This window comes from Pelophylax lessonae (genome assembly GCF_965119305.1).
Source record: "Pelophylax lessonae genome assembly, chromosome: 7".
NCBI classification, from domain to species: domain Eukaryota; kingdom Metazoa; phylum Chordata; class Amphibia; order Anura; family Ranidae; genus Pelophylax; species Pelophylax lessonae.
The window spans coordinates 267,634,300-267,652,474 of NC_138774.1; the positions used below are offsets into that span (position 1 = coordinate 267,634,300).

General features: G+C 47.5%; 1 protein-coding gene across 2 annotated transcripts in view; it reads right to left on the reverse strand.

The window, feature by feature from the left end:
* Positions 1-453: 453 nt before the first annotated feature.
* LOC309559583 (ceramide kinase-like) overlaps positions 454-18,175 on the reverse strand; it is a 69,909-nt gene continuing 52,187 nt past the window's right edge. For both annotated transcript variants that reach the window (XM_082262905.1, XM_082262904.1), the window contains exons 9-13: positions 16,727-16,829; positions 15,340-15,389; positions 12,946-13,160; positions 4,010-4,194; positions 454-986 (exon numbers count right to left, since the gene is read on the reverse strand). In XM_082262905.1, the coding sequence (XP_082119031.1) occupies positions 926-986; positions 4,010-4,194; positions 12,946-13,160; positions 15,340-15,389; positions 16,727-16,829 (614 nt within the window). In that variant the 3' untranslated portion in view covers positions 454-925. The remainder of the gene's footprint in view (positions 987-4,009; positions 4,195-12,945; positions 13,161-15,339; positions 15,390-16,726; positions 16,830-18,175) is intronic.

Sequence of the window (18,175 nt, forward strand, 5' to 3'; positions counted from 1 at the left end):
AAGTACCGGCTAGTACCGGCTCGGCTCTACTCGGACATGCTTGGCCCGGTTTGCTTTTCCACTGCTGGTACCGCATGGTACGGTGTCGGAACGGTTCAGTACGGTACGGTATAGGTTTGCTTTTCCACTAAAGTAGTACTAAAGTTAAGTGGGTGGGATAACAACGGGGTGGGTGTGATTCTCTGACCAATCAGTGGCTAGTAGTGACTGCATGCAAAGGATTGTGGGATATGGTACCAGTTTGGTACCTGTTGGAACCACAATCGAGTAGGTACTGTTTTTTCAGAGCCGTACCGTACCGTACCGTTCGGTTCCATGCAGTGGAAAAGCAAACCTATACCGTACCGTACCGAACCGTTCCGACCCTATACCATGCGGTACCAGCAGTGGAAAAGCACAAAAGCGTGCCGAACCGTTACGGTTCCATGCAGTGGAAAAGCGCCATTATATATACATTCACAGACCTCACAAAAGTTCTTTACAACCTGCAGGTGCCTGTGACTGTACAATGCCCATTGTAGGAAGGTTTTGCTCCAGAAAATTCAGTCCAGGAAAATGAACATTTATCATGAATCCAATGCTGCCCCTTTACAAACATAAATAGTTCACTCAAGCTCCAGGCTTGTCATATTGGTTTTCTGTTTATAAATTAACAACATGTAGTAGCTATGACTGGTGCCCCATTATGGGGTATAACAGATAAATATTGATATAATTCTGCATTTGCCAAAGTTCAGAAAGTAAATGGGAGATCTCCGGCAGAGGTTTAAAGTGCATGGCAGTTTGAAGTGTTTGGCATCTATACCCGTCCAGTGGGCATCGTAATGAACAATGTTTGCTGTGCCAGCAGCATTAAAATCATTCCTTCTGTTCTGAACACTGGCGTGTCATCAGAAATGGGCTCCGCCCATCATGGCGGACAGGATTATCTGCTTGGCATGTCTTCAATTCCCCGGGCGAAGAGCTGGATGAGCTGATGATGTACCCTACAATGAAAAAGAATAAAACAATGAAAGGGAATGTGTTTTTGTGTATATTTTATGTTCAGGACTAAAAAAAAAAAAAGTAGATTTCATTTTTAGGTAAATATAAGCACTGCACTGGAATATTTTATACAATTTTCAGTCAGCAGGTGAAATTGTAGAGACCCCTTTTCACAGACTGATCTATCTTTCTGTGAAATGCCTTTTGTTTACAGAGCTCAATAGTTGAAGCACAAAATGCAAAAGGGTGCCCACAAGCCTAGTATAAGAGGTGCTGCTTGCCCTACTAAGTATTACAAATACCAAAAAAATATCTCCCAGTGGGTTTTAGGCTGCAGGAACAATGAATGTACAAACAATTATAATGTCAACATGTTTATTAGTATAAACGTTAAAAAATCAAATCCACGGGGGGACGTGGCCAGCTGTGAAGGCGGATGGACGCTGCTGCATAGAGCTCTGTGACAGTGGGTTCCCTGCACTAAAACGAAGCAACTGCAAGCACTCCTGAGGGCTCAAAAAGGATCCGAGAGTGGCGGTAATCAACCAGGAAGATGGAAAAAAGATAGAAAAATTACCGGAAAATTAGGTGACTTTAGAAGCCTAGTCTGGACGCTGGAAAAAAATTATAGATGGCGCTGGCTCCTCCTCCCCTTACTGCAGCACTAAACAGCAGGAAACAACAGCTGGAGAAGGAGAGGAAACACAGACTGACACCATACGAAAATAAGCCCATAGGTGTGCGCACAGGGTGTGCCAGATGTGACTGGGCACACCCTAATCCCCCCTTGTGGTGCAGATTCCCCCTGTTTAGATCCCTGATATTTCACCAAAGCTCCCTAACTGTGCTAACAAAAAAAATTAAACTGTAAAAAAAGAATAAAAAAATAACAATAGAACTACAGACACCGATCTCTACCCTATCAGTATATACACATGGATATGTGCTTGGGCTTTGGGGTGCACACCCTAATGCAATAGGCTCCGCACACCTATGAATAAGCCTACAGCTAGAAAATGACACCAGCAGCCCTCTTAAACAAAAGAGGAAAATCACCCCATCTAAAGAAGATGTAAGTGATACTTCTCATGATTATAATATCACACTGGGAAACAACCCATATGATGCAAAATGAAATGCAATACCCACCTCAGGCCAACCTATATCTGATTCCACAATTAAAAACATAATAATGTCATTAAGAGGAGCCCCAAAACCCTGGTTCAGCCTCACGTGGAGTATTCTGTCCACTTCTGGTTGCCAATCCTCAGAAAGGATGTGCTGGAACTGGAAAGAATCCAAAGAAGGGCAACTAAACTAATTAGGGGATTGGAGGACCTTAATTATGAGGAGCAATTACAAGCGCTTAATTTATTCTCCTTGGAGAGGAGACGCCTGAGAGGGGACATGATAACGATTTACAAATACATCAATGGTGATCCTAGCATAGGTAGAAAACGATTTAGTCCCAAGGAGTGTAAGAGGACACGTGATCACACAATGAGATTAGAGGAGAGGTGGTTTAACCTTATGCTGTGTAAGGGGTTCTTCACTGTAAGGGCGGTAAGAATGTGGAACTCTCTTCCACAATTGGTGGTAGCTGCGGGGAGTATGGCTACTTTTAAAAGACTCTTGGACGTGCATCTCATAGATCAAAACATTCAGGGGTATGGGAAATGATCACGCCACTGACACACACACGCCTATACAGGTTGAACTGGATGGACTGATGTCTTTATTCAACCTCAACTACTATGTAACATGATATGATGAGCTTCATGCATCAATCAATCAAAAAAAAAAAAAAAATAGATGCCCTCAGAGATAGAATGGAATATGTAGAGAACAAAATGTGCAATTTTACTGAGGCCCATAACCATTTAGTTGATGCACATTTTGAGCTGGAGGATGAGATTTTGCGCTACAAAAAAGACTAACAATTTTGAAAAAAAAAAAACAATATTTTTCACATTCTGCTATATGACATTCCCAAAAAAAAATGTAAAAATCAAAATTTTTTAACATTTTAGGCCAATTTGTTTTCTGCTACATATATTTTTGGTAAAAAAAATCGCAATAAGCGTATTTTGATTGGTTTGCGCAAAAGATTTATGTCATTTTTATTGTGTTTTTTTTTTTTTTTACTAGTAATGGCGGCGATCTGCAATTTTTTGCGGGATTGCGACATTGCGGTGGACAGATCGGACCCCTAACTGACATTTTTGACACTTTTGGGGATACCAGTGACATTACTACAGAAATCAGTGCTAAAAATATGCACTGTTACTGTAATAATGACACTGGCAGGGAAGGGGTTAACATTGTGGGTGATCAAGGGGTTAAATGTGAGCCTAGGGGAGTGATGTGTGGGGGGGGGCGTGGCTTCTGAAATGACCATGGAGACCTGTGATCCTCTATAGAAGGATCACAGGGGCTCTATGATCATTCCAGGGAGAAAAACGGTCGGCTGTGTTTATGATCGCGGGTGTCAGGCGGCAATCGGAGCCGCCTGCCCACTGCATCAGCTTCCCCACTGATGAGTGGGGGGGCGGGAGCGTGCCGCTGGCGGCGCGCGCTTGCCCCCCAGCCTCCTGCTCACGACCGATGTATAGTTACGGCGATTCGCGCAGGAGCGGCTGCCTGCCGCAGTACAACTTAAAGTCGTAAAGCGGTTATATACAACCAAAAGAAAGCTCTATTTTTCTCCAAAGAAAAAAAAAATTGTTTCATTTGGGTACAGTGTTGCATGACTGCCCAATTGTCATTCAAATTGTGACAGCACTGAAAGCTAAAAATTGGCCTGGGCAGGAAGGGGGTGAAAATGCCTGGTAATGAAGTGATTAAGCTTCCCAAAGACAACAGATGGCATTTGCAGCCTTTTTTGTGCAGATCTGAAGACAACCCCAGGTCTATGTGTATTCTCAGGGGGACCCAGCCTCTATCAGAGGGGACAGGTAGGTTAGCCGGGCCAAAATGGTGAACTTTGTGCACTGAAGACATGCAAGCCTGATTTCCCATTTCTCACCTGATGCTGAGCTGGCCACAATCCAAAATTTCTCCATCACAATTCCATGTGCTGGTGACCGACTCCTCCCCACAGGGGCAGACAAACAGGCGTTTCTGACGACGAACTATCTCCTCGTCTTCCAGCTGCTCGGGGGTAAAGCGCATGGCGTGTATCCGATGGACTTCCACGTTGGGGAAAGCAAACTGTCAGGACAGGAATCAGTTATGAGATATAATATATATATATAAACAATATAATATATATAATTGATATAATAATACATCAAAAGACATTCAGGTGTCATTACATATGGACTTTTTTTGTGTTTAATCACATATTACTTTTTTTTTTTTATAGTCACATTATATTTAGATGTGATTTTCCCCCTGTAATATATGAGGCATGTTCCATCATTCTTAAAGCGGAGTTCCAGCCTAAACACACACTCACCTATCCAACGGTCCAGCGATGCGGCCGCCCGAAGCCTCGCTCTTCTCCCTCTCTGCTCTGCGGCGCCGGCATCACTGGTGTGGGCACCCGGCTGTGACAGTTTGCGGCTTCAGCCGGGTAAGCACTGCGCATGCGCGAGTTGCGCTACGCGTCGTGAATGGCCGGCAATCTTCTGGGACCTGACATGTCCCAGAAGATTGCAGGGAGAGGAGAACTTCCGCTCAGGGCGCCGCGGCGCTCTGAGCGGAAGTGGGAGCGGGTACCTGTCAAAACTAGGTACCCGCTCCCCCCCTACCCCCAAAAAAAAAAATGACATGCCAAATGTGGCATGTCAGGGGGTTAGAACTACCTAAAGCGGAAGTTCCACTTTTGGGTGGAACTCCGCTTTAAGTACAGCCTGTGAGACCTGTGTTGGCATATGTCCTTTTTCTGTATGTTTACAGATAGCACCGTGTAATACGGTGGGGGCTAATTGGCTGAATTCCAGGCAATCCGCCAAACGCACAGATTAACCTCTTGCCAACTGCCCACCATAGTATTACTGCGGCAGGGCGGCTCGGCTGCGCAAAATCACGTGATTTAGAGCACGAGGTCTCGGCGGTGCACGCGTGCCGCTGGAGCCGCGCTCCCGCTGTGTTTAGACACAGCGGAAGTCGGGCTGTGGGAGGAGCGGCGACAATTGCCACCGGCCTTCCGCGATCGTCAGCTAAACTGACAGAAGTCCCGCATGCTTATGTAAACAAAGCAGGGGAGTCTTCTGTTAGACAGGCAGGGAGAGATCAGGAGTGTCAGCTTCAGAAGTCTCGATCTCTCTGTGCCGGTCACAGAACCCTTCCCCCACACAGTCAGTAAGCATATTTAGGTACACATTAACCCCTTTGATCACCCCCAGTGTTAACCCCTTCCCTGTCAGTGTCATTTATACAGTAACAGTGCATATTATTTAGCAGCAGGCAGGTGGCTCCGATTGCCGCCTTACACCCGCCTGACACCCGCGATCCTTCCCCGCTGAGAGAGAAGAACGGTCAGCTGTTGTAAACACAGCTGACCGTTCTTCTCCCTGGAATGATCATAGAGCTCCTTCTATATAGGATCACATGTCTCTATGGTCATTTCACAAGCCACGCCCACCACAGTTAGAATCACTCCCCTAGGCTCACATTTAACCCCTTGATCACCCCCAGTGTTAACCCCTTCCCTGCCAGTGTCATTTATACAGTAACAGTGCATATTATTTAGCACTGATTACTGTAGTAATGTCACTGGTCCCCAAAAAATGTAAAAAATGTCAATTAGGGGCCCGATCTGTCCGTCGCAATGTCGCAGTCCTGCTAAAAACCGCTGATTGCCGCCATTACTAATAAAAACAAAAAAAATAAATAAATATTCCAAAAATCTATCCCATAGTTTGTAATCGCTATAACTATTGCGCAAACTGATTAAAATACGCTTTTTGGGATTTTTTTTTTACCAAAAATATGTAGCAGAAAACAAATTGGCCTAAAATGTTAAAAAATTTTGATTTATACATTTTTTTTGGGAATGTTATATACAGTATCAGAATGTAAAAAATATTGTTTTTTTTAAAAAAATTGTCGCTCTTTTTTTCAAAAATTTAAAATTGCACAGGTGATCGAATACCACCAAAAGAAAGCTCTATTTGTGGGGAAAAAAGGACATAAGTTTAATTTGGGTACAGTGTTGCACGACCGCGCAATTGTCCGTTAAAATAACGCAGTGCCGAATCGCAAAATATAGCCTGGTCAGGAATGGGGTAAAATCTTCCGGTCTTAAAGTGGTTAAAAATACGCCTATTGAGAATTTTTTTGTCAAAGACATGTAGCTAAATACATTTTGGCCTAAATATATGACAAAAATTTTATATATTGGATATTTTTTAACTGTCAAAGTATAAAATGTCAATTTTTTTTGCAAAATTTTCGCTTTTTTTTTATTAATAGCGCAGAGGTGATCAAATACCACCTAAAGAAAGCTCTGTTTGTGGGAAAAAAAGGACGTAAATTTTGTTTGGGTACAGCGTTGCATGACCGCGCAAATGTCCGTTAAAGTTGTGCAGTGCCAAGTTGCAAAAAGTGGCCTGGACATAAATCCTCCGATCCTAAAGTGGTTAAGAAGAAGCACTGAGATGCCGGCTTTTTGTTGGATTTATCTATAGTGGACTAGTTGGCCTGAGCACCAGAACTCTGTCTTCACATCATTTATATGGTGATTTTCGAATGAATGTACAACTGGAATAAATTGCACTTTTTTTTTTTTAAATGTAGATTTTTCTCCCTAAGGTTCGGTTAGGGCGGCTTCAAAGTCGCCCACTCTGAAGCAGGGGCGTACCGTGGGGTTGGCCAGAACGGCGCCCACCAGGGGTGCAAAAACACTGGCAGCGTAGTGAAAAATACACTGCCTGACCCATCTGTCCTGACTGACAGTAGTGAGTCTCTCTCTCTCCTGACCTCCTGACCTGACACACAGTGAAAGAGGCAGCCCACACCTCTATGATCAGAGACACTGACAGACAGCTCACAGTATGTCACCTGTCTGTCTCTGCCAGACTCTATGGTGCCTGCCTGGTCCCTCCCACAATCATCAATGCTACAAGAGTTACACAGACAGCCTGAGGCGGCATACATGATGTCCTGAAGTGGTGTGTCATGTCAGACAGCCTGGATAGGAGACACCGCTGAGGCAGGGCTTGTTGTGCCTCCCTGGAGACAGAGAGAGAGAGAAAGAGAGAGACATTGGGAGCCGAGCCCTGGTGCTGTGCCTGGTGGTAAGTGAACTCACAAACACATATTAGGTTTATGTGACTGTGTATACTGTGTGTGTATATAGACTTGTCCTTAACTCCTCAAATGTATGATGGCATCCCCTCCTCGGTCCTCCACCTTCTCCTCCCCCCTCCTTACCCCCCCCTCCTCTCCTTATTACCCCCTCCTCCACCCCCCTCCTCTCCTTATTACCCCCTCCTCCACCCCCCCTCTCCTTATTACCCCCTCCTCCACCCCCCCTCTCCTTATTACCCCCTCTTCCAACCCCTCCTCTCCTCCACCCCCCCTCTCTCCTTATTACCCCCTCCTCCACCCCCCTCTCCTTATTACCCCCTCCTCCACCCCCCCTCTCCTTATTACCCCCTCTTCCAACCCCTCCTCTCCTCCACCCCCCTCTCTCCTCATTACCCCCTCCTCCACCCCCTCCTCTCCTCCTTACCCTCTCATCTCCTCATTACCCCCTCCTCTACCCCCCTCTCCTCATTACCCCCTCCTCCACCCCCCTCCTCTCCTCTGCTCATTACCCCCTCCTCCATCCCCCCCTTTCCTCATTACCCCCTCCTTACCCCCTCTCTCCTCATTACCCCCTCCTCTCCTCCTTACCCCCTCTCTCCTCATTACCCCCTCCTCTCCTCTCCTCTCCTCTCCTCCTTACCCCCTCTCTCCTCATTACCCCCTCCTCTCCTCTCCTCCTTACCCCCTCTCTCCTCATTACCCCCTCCTCTCCTCCTTACCCCCTCCTCTCCTCTTTACCCCCTCTCTCCTCATTACCCCCTCCTCTCCTCTCCTCCTTACCCCCTCCTCTCCTCTCCTCATAACCCCCCTCTCTCCTCATTACCCCCTCCTCTCCTCTCCTCTCCTCCTTACCCCCTCTCTCCTCATTACCCCCTCCTCTCCTCCTTACCCCCTCCTCTCCTCTTTACCCCCTCTCTCCTCATTACCCCCTCCTCTCCTCTCCTCCTTACCCCCTCCTCTCCTCTCCTCCTTACCCCCCTCTCTCCTCATTACCCCCTCCTCTCCTCTCCTCCTTACCCCCTCCTCTCCTCATTACCCCCTCCTCCACCCCCTCTCTCCTCATTACCCCCTCCTCCACCCCCCTCCGCTCCTCTCCTCCTTACCCCTCCTCTCCTCATTACCCCCTCCTTACCCCCTCCTCCACCCCCCTCCTCTCCTCTCCTCATTACCCCCTCCTCCACCCCCCTCCTCTCCTCCTTACCCCCCCTCCTCATTACCCACTCCTCCATCCCCCTCCTCCACCCCCCTCCTCTCCTCCTTACCCCCATCTCCTCCACCCCCCTCCTCTCCTCCTTACCCCCCTCCTCATTACCCCTCCTCTCCTCCTTACCCCCCTCCTGCCCCCCTCCTTCTTACCCCCTCTTCCACCCCCCTCCTCTCCTCCTTACCCCCTCTTCCACCCCCCTCCTCTCCCCTCCTCCTCTCCTCCTTACCCCCCTCCTGCCTCCCTCCTCCTTACCCCCTCTTCCACCCCCCTCCTCCTCTCCTCCTTACCCCCTCTAGCACCCCCCTCCTCACCCCCTCCTCCTTCTTCCCCCTCCCTCCCCTCCTCCCTTAAACCACTCTTCCACCCTCCTTCTCCTTACCCACTCTTCACCCCTCCACCTCCTTCCCCCCCCTCCTTACCCCCTATTCTACCATCCTCCTCCCTACCCCCTCCTCCTTCTTTCCCCTCCCTCCCCTCCTTCTTACCCCTCCTCTCCTCTCCTCCTTACCCCCCTCCTCCTTACCCCCCTCCTGCCCCCTCCTCCTTACCCCATTTTCCACCTCCCTCCTCCACCCCCCTCCTCTCTTCTACTCCTTACCCCCTCTTCCACCCCCTCCTCCACTCCCCTTCCTCCTCCTTCTACCCTCCCTCCCCTCCTCCTTACCCCCTCTTCCACCCCCTATCCTCCCCACCCCCTCCTCTTCCTCCTTACCCTCTCCCCTCTTTTTTACCCCCTCTCTCCTCCCTCCCCTCCTTCTTACCCCCTCTTCCACCCCCTCCTCCTTACCCTAGCCTCACCCCCCTCCTCCTTCTCCTTCTACATGCAAAATGGTAGCAGTTGTATAAAAGGTGGGGTATACATGTGCAAGGCAAAAGAGGTGGAGTCAGGGCAGAGCTAATGGGGCGGAGCCAAGGGGGCAGCAAAATGAGGTTTCGCCTAGGGTGTCAAAAATCCTTGCACCGCCCCTGAGTGTAGCAGAGGCAGTGAATTACCGCTCCTCTGTTCAGCCTGCAACCCCGGCTACCGGCGCCCCACCCCCTGCTCCAATCCCGGAAGCCGCAGCTCTCTGTGTCCAGGGCCAGGCAGGAAGCGACAGTCAGTGTCGGAGCTCCGTGGATAGGCAGCTCCTCTCGTCACAGGGCTCCGCCTCCGCCCACATGACCTCATCAGTCGGCTCCTCTAGGCAGCTCCAGGCAGTTCAGCGGTGGGTGAATGCACTCTGCAGTGATGGAAGGCCTGGCTGGCCTCTCAGGTACAGAGAGCTGCTGTGTGTCCCCTGAGGAGCTGTGCTCAACTTGTGTCCTCCCTGGATTTACTTCCCCACCACCACCCTCTGTAGTGTGCAGCCTGTATGTCCCTCCCCCATGACAGGTTATAATGTGCAGGGTCATCTGTGTCTGCATTGTACCTCTCTCTCCCTGTCACCCCCCTCTCTCCCTGTCACCCTCCACCCTCTGTCCCTCTCACCCCCCTCTGTCCCTCTCACCCCCCTCTCTCCCTGTCACCCCCCTGTCACGCCCCCCCTCTGTCCCTCTCACCCCCCCCTCTCTCCCTGTCACCCCCCCTCTCTCTCCCTGTCACCCCCCTCTCCCTGTCACCCTCCCATCTCTCCCTGTCACCCCCCCTCTCTCTCTCCCTGTCACCCCCCTTTCTCCTTGTCACCCCCCCTCTCTCTCTCCCTGTCACCCCCTCTCTCTCCCTGTCACCCCCCTCTCTCTCCCTGTCACCCCTCTCTCTCTCCCTGTCATCCCCTTCTCTCTCTCCCTGTCATCCCCCTCTCTCTCTCTCCCTGTCACCCCTCTTTCTCTCCCTGTCACCCCCCTCTCTCTCTCCCTGTCACCCCCCTCTCTCTCTCCCTGTCACCCCCCTCTCTCTCTCCCTGTCATCCCCCTCTCTCTCTCCCTGTCATCCCCCTCTCTCTCTCCCTGTCATCCCCCTCTCTCTCTCCCTGTCATCCCCCTCTCTCTCTCCCTGTCATCCCCCTCTCTCTCTCCCTGTCATCCCCCTCTCTCTCTCTCTCTTTCTCTCCCTGTCACCCCCTCTCTCTCCCTGTAATCCCCCCTCTCTCTCCCTCCTCTCTCTCTCTGTCACCCCTTCTCTCTCTCTCTCTGTCACCCATTCTCTCTCTCTGTCACTCCCCCTCTCTCTGTCACCCCCCTCTTTCTCTCTGTCAAGTCCTCCCCCTCTGTCTATCTCTGTCAAACGCTCTCTCTCTCTTTCTCGGGGGGTGGCACCGATACAGCTCTTCGCCAAGGGCGCAGGAGACCCTAGTTACGCCTCTGCTCTGAAGCCGCCCCTTACAGCGCGACTTCAGCGCGGCTTGCAAACAACTTCTATGGAAGTCAATGCAAGCTGCTCCGAAGTCGCCCCTAAGTAGTGCAGGAACCTTTTTCTAAGTTGGAGCAACTTGAGTCACTCCAATTAGAATGGTTCCATTGCACTAAATGGAGCGCGACTTTTCAGGTGACTAAGTCGCCCCAGTGTGAACCAAGCTTAAAGGAACACTTGACATAATTTATGGGTTGGTTTAAATGATATAGACGTTCTCACTTTGCAAAAAATGCACATACAAATCACTATTGGTTATAATAAAAGGAATCTGTCATTTTCTACCCATTTCGTGACTAACTTCCCACCCAACTGATACTCAACGTTTCTGTGCTACCCCGTTGTTCTGTTTTTTTCCTTTTTTTTTAAGCCTTTGAAAATATCTGATACATCTGTGTATAGGAGAGCATCTCACCTGCTCCCCTTCCTCCTAACTACCAAACACTGTAATATGGTGGAGGAGAGAAGGTCATTAAAGGGTTAGTTCCCCTTGGCCAAATAAATTGCTTATGCAGGTGCATGACTGTGCAGCTTTGACCAAAATTGAATAATGCCCTTGCTATAGGTATAGGACATTTACGCACTTCCCGAAGCTTGACCGCCAACGATGGCATCATCCAATCGTGCCTTGTTGCTAGGATGTTGCTAGGACACTCACAGACAATTCAAATTACTTGCATGTGCTTTGTCTTCTCTGTTGCAATAGCTCTGAGCTCAACAATGCTGCAATGGAGATAAATATAATGGACCACACGTGTGCAGGGCTTTGAGAGCTCGCTCCTGTAACGGTGGAGGGTGAGCAGTAGCTGCTGGGAGTGTCTTAGTAATGTCCTAGCAACAAGACAGTACGTCCAGGAGGTGAACAGGGTGGAAGGGGGAGCACGGTGCAGCTATGTATCTGTAGATGGTAGGGTTGCCCCCTGTCCAGGATTCAACTGGACAGTCTGGGTTTTGAATAATGTGTCCGGGTTTCAGGCCACCTAAAACCCGGACACATTATTCAGACAGAAATGTGGCTCTGAACAGGGCTTGACAGGAGGGTGAGGGGGCACTATGTGTGCCGAATTACTATTCTCTTTGGAGTGCCCAAAGGTGTCCCAGGTCTGTTACAATACTATAGTGTATAGTAAAGCAAAAAAAATGTACTGTGCGCCAGTGGCGGCTGGCGAATAATAATTTTGGGGGGGGGGGACCAACACCCCCCCCCCCCGGCAGGACGGCCGGCCGGCAATCAAATCTACTACCCCCTCCCTCCTCCCCCCTCCTGGGATGGACAGCCGGCTGGCTGCCCAGCAGGACAGCCTGCATCCTTACCTGCTCCTTCCCCTAGCGGCTATGAGTCTCCTCCGGCTATATATCCCCTCCCTCTTCCTGACCAATGGCCAGTAAAATCATTTCTCTTTTTAGCCAATCAGAAAAGTGGTCTCACGACCCGCTTCCTGATTGGCTAGGAGAAGAGTCAGTGTGATAATAGTGAATATTCATTTGCTATTGTCATACAACTGGGTGGGCTCAGGGCGCAGTGCTCTGCGCCCCAAGCCCACCCTTTTTTGAAGCCTAAGGGCTTCCGGCTCTAGTCATGTGCTTCAAAAAAAAACCTCTATTGGAATACAAGCGTCTGGCGCCCTGCATGTAGATTAGGGGGCCGGGCGCATGAATGGGGGGCGGCACCCCTGTGCCCCCAATGGACGGGCCGCCACTGCTGTGCGCCACTAAAGTGTTTCGGGTTTGGCTTGAAGAAATAGTGGCAACCCTACTAGATGGGTGGAGGTGGGCTATCAGGAGAACCTGTCACTTTGGTCAACACAGGCAACAGAACTATCCTCCTTTTCAAACAAAATCTTGTTTTTCAAAAAGTACAGATGTATATGAGAACCTCTCTACAGATATTTGAACCTATACTTGTCTATGCAAATTCCCATTCAACAATAATAAGACCCCCCCCCCCCCCCCCTCTAATGGCAGTAACACAAACTGCATTCTCACAGTTGAGCCAAAAGAGTTTTCCGCTTCAAAAACTCAAAAAGATCAATGCCAGTGATGGTTAATTTTCGCAGACACAATACATTTCATACCAGTGAGGGTTGCTATGTATGTACTGTAAAAAAGCGAACACAAGCACACGAGAAAACTGTTCTGCTTTCCTCCTGCTCAGCACAATCTCTCTTACCTGGTCCTTGCCATTCGTGTGTCTGTTGAGATGTCTCAGGAACTGAAGGGTGCTGCACTTTTGTACCATTATCAGATCAGCGGTGCCATCTGCCAGGTGTGCAGCTGGTGAAAGGCCATCCTGGCTCTTGGGGCAGGCGCTGGACATGCCAGTAATGTTGAGTGCTACAAAGGATCCAGTAACTGACTTCCAGCTTTCCGATTTTGAAACCTTATCTGTCAGAAATAAGGAGTGGATCATTTTAGAAAGACATTTTGGCCCATCTTACTATAACAAATCTTTAAAAGTTTTAGATTTTTTCTTATTTTAAATTACTCCTATATAACTTTTTTTTTTCTTTTTGCAAACTCTACTTTTTTAGTCACTGTAACGGAATTCTGACCCACACTGTACTTGTGGTCTTCCGTCAGTATAAGGCTTCCTTCCAGTCATGAACATAGATATCAGATTTTCCCAGCGGCCCTGCATACAAAGCTAGCCGACAACATAGCTTGTATAAGTTTTGGAACCTTCTTCTTTATTGAACAGTTTCACACTCAATTTATACACACATGAGCATATCCCCCTCCTGATCAAATTACCACACACAGGACAGGGTTTGCCTGATTACATTATCATATGCAGATGAAATTGTATACAGAAATAGAATTAACCTGAACTAATTATCTAGCCATCTGGACAGACAAAATATGTGAGTTCATTAACAGTTAACAATGGGACAGACAGGCTTAACAGAATACACATCACCTCAATACACAAACAATAGGGAGAGCCTGTCGCTGACATTGAAGGACATGAAACAGAAGCCAATGTGATTAGCTCTTTCAATGAACATGTTCAGAATCGAACAGGAATAGTCCTCACATATTTCTCGAGATACATGGCTAACAAATATTACTGTCCCACTTGAAATAATCCAAACCAATAATTATCTGTCTTTCACTCCCAGTGACGGTGAGTATCGTCACAGTCACCAAAGTGAAGACAAAATGTATCTCAACTTTAAAAAGTAAAGCTTTACGATGGTATAGGGGAGATTTAGAAATGATAATTGTGCTTAAGCAGTACCCTGAAAATCTACTTTTTGTTTTGGAATTCTTCCTGAAAAGCAGCACTACACTTCCTGGTATGTGACTGTGCCTAGGCACTCCTGTGCTACAGCCTGACAGTTGTATTTCTGCAGTGAGGGATCTATAGCAATTTGGTTACATTTTAACATATAGGTGAGCTTAAGGGGGCTCTTCTCCATTCACCGCCAATTTAAAGGGGCCCTTTTACTAACCACCAATCTAAAGGGACCTTTCTCCAATGTCCACTAGGGGGTAAATTCTTGGATGTGTACTGAAGAGCGCCTGTATCAAGACGCTACTCAGAACCGAGGCATGCGTGACCAATACACAGGCCAGGCACTTCCGCCAGTATCCTCATTTGTATGGAGAGGCACACTGGCACAATGCGCACAACTTGGCGTGCCAGTACACTTGTGTCCAATTCCAAAACTGATATGCAACAGGAGTAAAGGGCCCCAGGATCAGAGGGAAGAGCCCCAGGCTTGAAGGGAAGGGCCCCGGCCAGGGGTCTGGGGGGCCCTTCATGGTTTCCTGCATCGGGGCCCTGAAGGTTCTAGTTACGCCTCTGCCCCTGGTTATGACCCTGGCTCATTTAAGGATTCTCCTGATCAACCTTGTATGACCTTGACTGACTGCTGTTACCTCTGATCCTACCAAACCTCCATGTATGATCTCTGCTCAGATTATGACCTCTACCATGCTTTTCAGTTTCTCCCTATAAGTCTGATCCTGCACCACCGTCATCCACTACGGATGTCATAACACCACCTACTGGTGAACCTTAACCTACTCCACCATAATGTACCTTGTGTTCCTGCTCATGTCCTTGCCTGCTCGCCTGCCTAAGAAATAACTAGTCGGACATTTCCGGGAGCAGCCACCAGCAGATCAGTTTATAGGCACCCATGTTTCTTTGTGCCTTGTACTCCCTGTCATCCCCTGCAGGGCTGCATGGGCCATAACCTCAAGGGAAGCCCTCTCATCACTTTGGCCTCTAATCAGGTTCGTGACAGTCTAGTACAAAGGTTTATTTCACCTAAAAGTCTTTTTGAAAAATGTAATGCTTAAAAGCATTACAATAAAAATACAGCCAGTGCATTTCAATCAATGGAAAAATATACCCCATTGGTTGAATGCAGCTTAATTAGAAAAAAAAAATACAAAGGGAAAGTGGGTGTGTCCTTCATTGCAAACAATTCGATTTTAGCTGTATTTTTTCAGAATAAGAAAATTTTAACTGACATTGGGTTAAACCTTTGTGTTCCCCTATTCTTTCAATAAGCTATCCCCATTGGATAATAACAATAAGGGAATGACGTCTTACCTTCAAATTTTGCTGACAGTCTTTCTGATGACTCAGAGCAGACAAGACACCTGTAAAGAGAAAAGCAAACAGAGGATAAAACAATTGAACCATCAAGGTTATTTCCTGTAAATTCATTCACATCATTTCCTTCTACAGTAATGGAAACATGGATGGAGTTGTACTCTTACAAGGCAACAGACTTTTATGGACCACTGTGCCTCAACGTTATTTTCTATGATTCACTGTTATCAGAACTATGGATAGAGTTGTGCTTCTATAAGCCAACAGACTCTGGTTGCTGTAGCTTAAGATTCAGGGCTTTCCAACTGGTGGCTTACGGCACCTTATTCTGCAGTTAGAGAGGCTCCCTAATTGCAGCTCCCCCCACCATTCTTGTTGGTAAATGTCACCTGTCAAAATGACAGCCAAGACTTGCTCTATTTATACAGCAGTAGCAGCTACAGTTACATAGTTACATAGTAGGTGAGGTTGAATAAAGACAATAGTCCATCCAGTTCAACCTGTGTAGGTGTGTGTGGCTGTAATCATCTCATATAGCCCTTAATGTCCTGATCCTTGAGACGTAAGTCTAAGAGTCTTTTGAAAGCCACCATACTACCCGCAGAAACCACCTCTTGTGGTAGAGAATTCCACAATCTTGTAGCCCTAACAGTAAAGAACCCTCCTCGTTGCCTGAGGTTAAAACGCTTCTCCTCTAATCGCTTTGTATGTCCTTGAGTCCTCATGCAATTCCTTTGAATGAACAGTTTTTTTTCTAAGCTGAGATCCCCATTAAGATATTTATAAATTGCTATCAGGCAAAAAAACATATGCCTCGTTTCCACTTAGCGGTACAGTTCGGTTTGGTACAGTTCAGTATGGTTCGGAATGGTACACCTTGATCAGGCTTGCGTTTCCACCGCCAACAGTACCCTACATGATAGGCGTGGTGTAGCCGGAAAGTAGTGATCAACGTCACTCGATAGGCGTGAAGAACCAATGGTCAACCAATCAACGTTCTCCAGAGAGTAGTTCCACCCTGTTGGTACGGTACGATTGTGCTTGGTACCCCAACTAAAGGGTCCCAAAAAAGTGGTATGGTACGGTTCGGAATTAGGGTACCATTCACAACCTTTGACAAGGGAAACGGCAAACATTGCGTACCATACCGAACCAAAACCGTACCCCTCCATAAGATGGAGTTGAGCTTCTGAATGCCAAAAGATCCTGCTTGGCCACTGCAGCCTCTAATTTATTTCCCATAATTCCTACTTTTGGAAACTTGGATGGGACTAAGCTTCCATAAGAACGTGGCTGGCTCCTTTAAAGTAATTTATTCATGTACTGTACCTATTCATAGAGAAATATATAAATCAGCATATGATTGTGAAAAGCGTTGCATTACCCTGTCCTGCAGCGAGTACTGTCTCTTGGGCTGGATTCGTCACTGGCCTCCAGGAATTCTACTGTTCCACGGTAGGAGCGGTTACTGAGCACCATCTTAATACCTAAGAGAAAAAAGTATGTATGGGTATGTTTGCAGGTACAGCAGTGAGGTCATTCCTCTCCATGTTCACAGTGCTAAACTGACAACAATGTACAAAGAAAAAGAGCTCTGAATGGACCATAGGGTTGTATCTCCCTCTCGAGTGCTGCTGTTCAGCTGTTAGAGAAGGCTGCTATCTAGACATATTCCAGTACCAATAATGGTTCTAGTTCTTCCTAGGGAACCTCACATATGCTTTTTTGCTACTATTCCAATTTAGTGTGTTTGTAGCTCAGCTGTAATTAGCTTCAGCATACATTTACTTTTTTTCTAGGCTCAGCAGGTCCTGACCCAACTCGGTGGGTTGGCAGGGCCTCCAGAGTGTTTTCTACCTTCCTGGCTTCTGTCTGGATAGGATGTGTGTTTGGGCTCTACCTCAGCCTGAGAGCAATGAGCCAGAGGCCTGTGGACTTAAGCTATCCTCTGGAGTGGATTTATGGAGGTCATTAAACTTTAGATGGATCTTCTTGCTGAAGAGTGTCACAGAGGAGCTGAGAAGAAGCTACCATCTGGACATTGAAAGAAGGATTAATTACCCACCATAAAGAGTTGGGTGTAGCCATATGGTGGTACTATGGATACCATGAGGACAACTAGTGCTATGTCATAAACTCAGCATAGATCACAGGTGTCAAACACAAGGCCCGCGGGCCGAATCCGGCCCTCATGGCCATTGCATGTGGCCCTTTCACCTCTCCTGCAGCTGCAGGAGAGCTACAGCCCTTTTCTGGCCCTCCTCCAGACCCTGTACTTTTTGCTTTTCAGCAATGCCTACAGCTTCTTCCCAGCAGCAGCACAATATAAGGGGGTGCACTGTGATGTAAGTGAGGGTTGGGGACTCAATTTCTGATGGTGGGGAGGCTCTTGACGTCTTATGTAAGAGTAGGGGATGCTCTGGACATCTAGTCTTACAGATACAACCGGCCCTTTTGAGGGCAATAATAATGCTGATGCGGCCCGCAATTAAATTGAGTTTGACACCCCTGGCATAGATAATTGTATTTAAAAAGTTATGGACTTTAAAGGCACATACACTACAAAAGGTTAAAACAATTCATTATTTATTACAGTTACATTAAAATGAATCCATAAAAAATGTTTTATGAAATAGGTTTCCAATAAAAATAAGTTGCGCTCTATATATTTGGAATTATTGCCCCCTGTATACCCATGATCATAATAGTACTCAAAAAGCCAAAGAATAAAAAAGCGGTTTATTCCTTCAACATATTAGGGGTTCCAGATTCCAAATTGTAGCTTGCTCTACATGTTTCGTGACTTGGTGTCGCTTCCTCAGGAGCTATATTG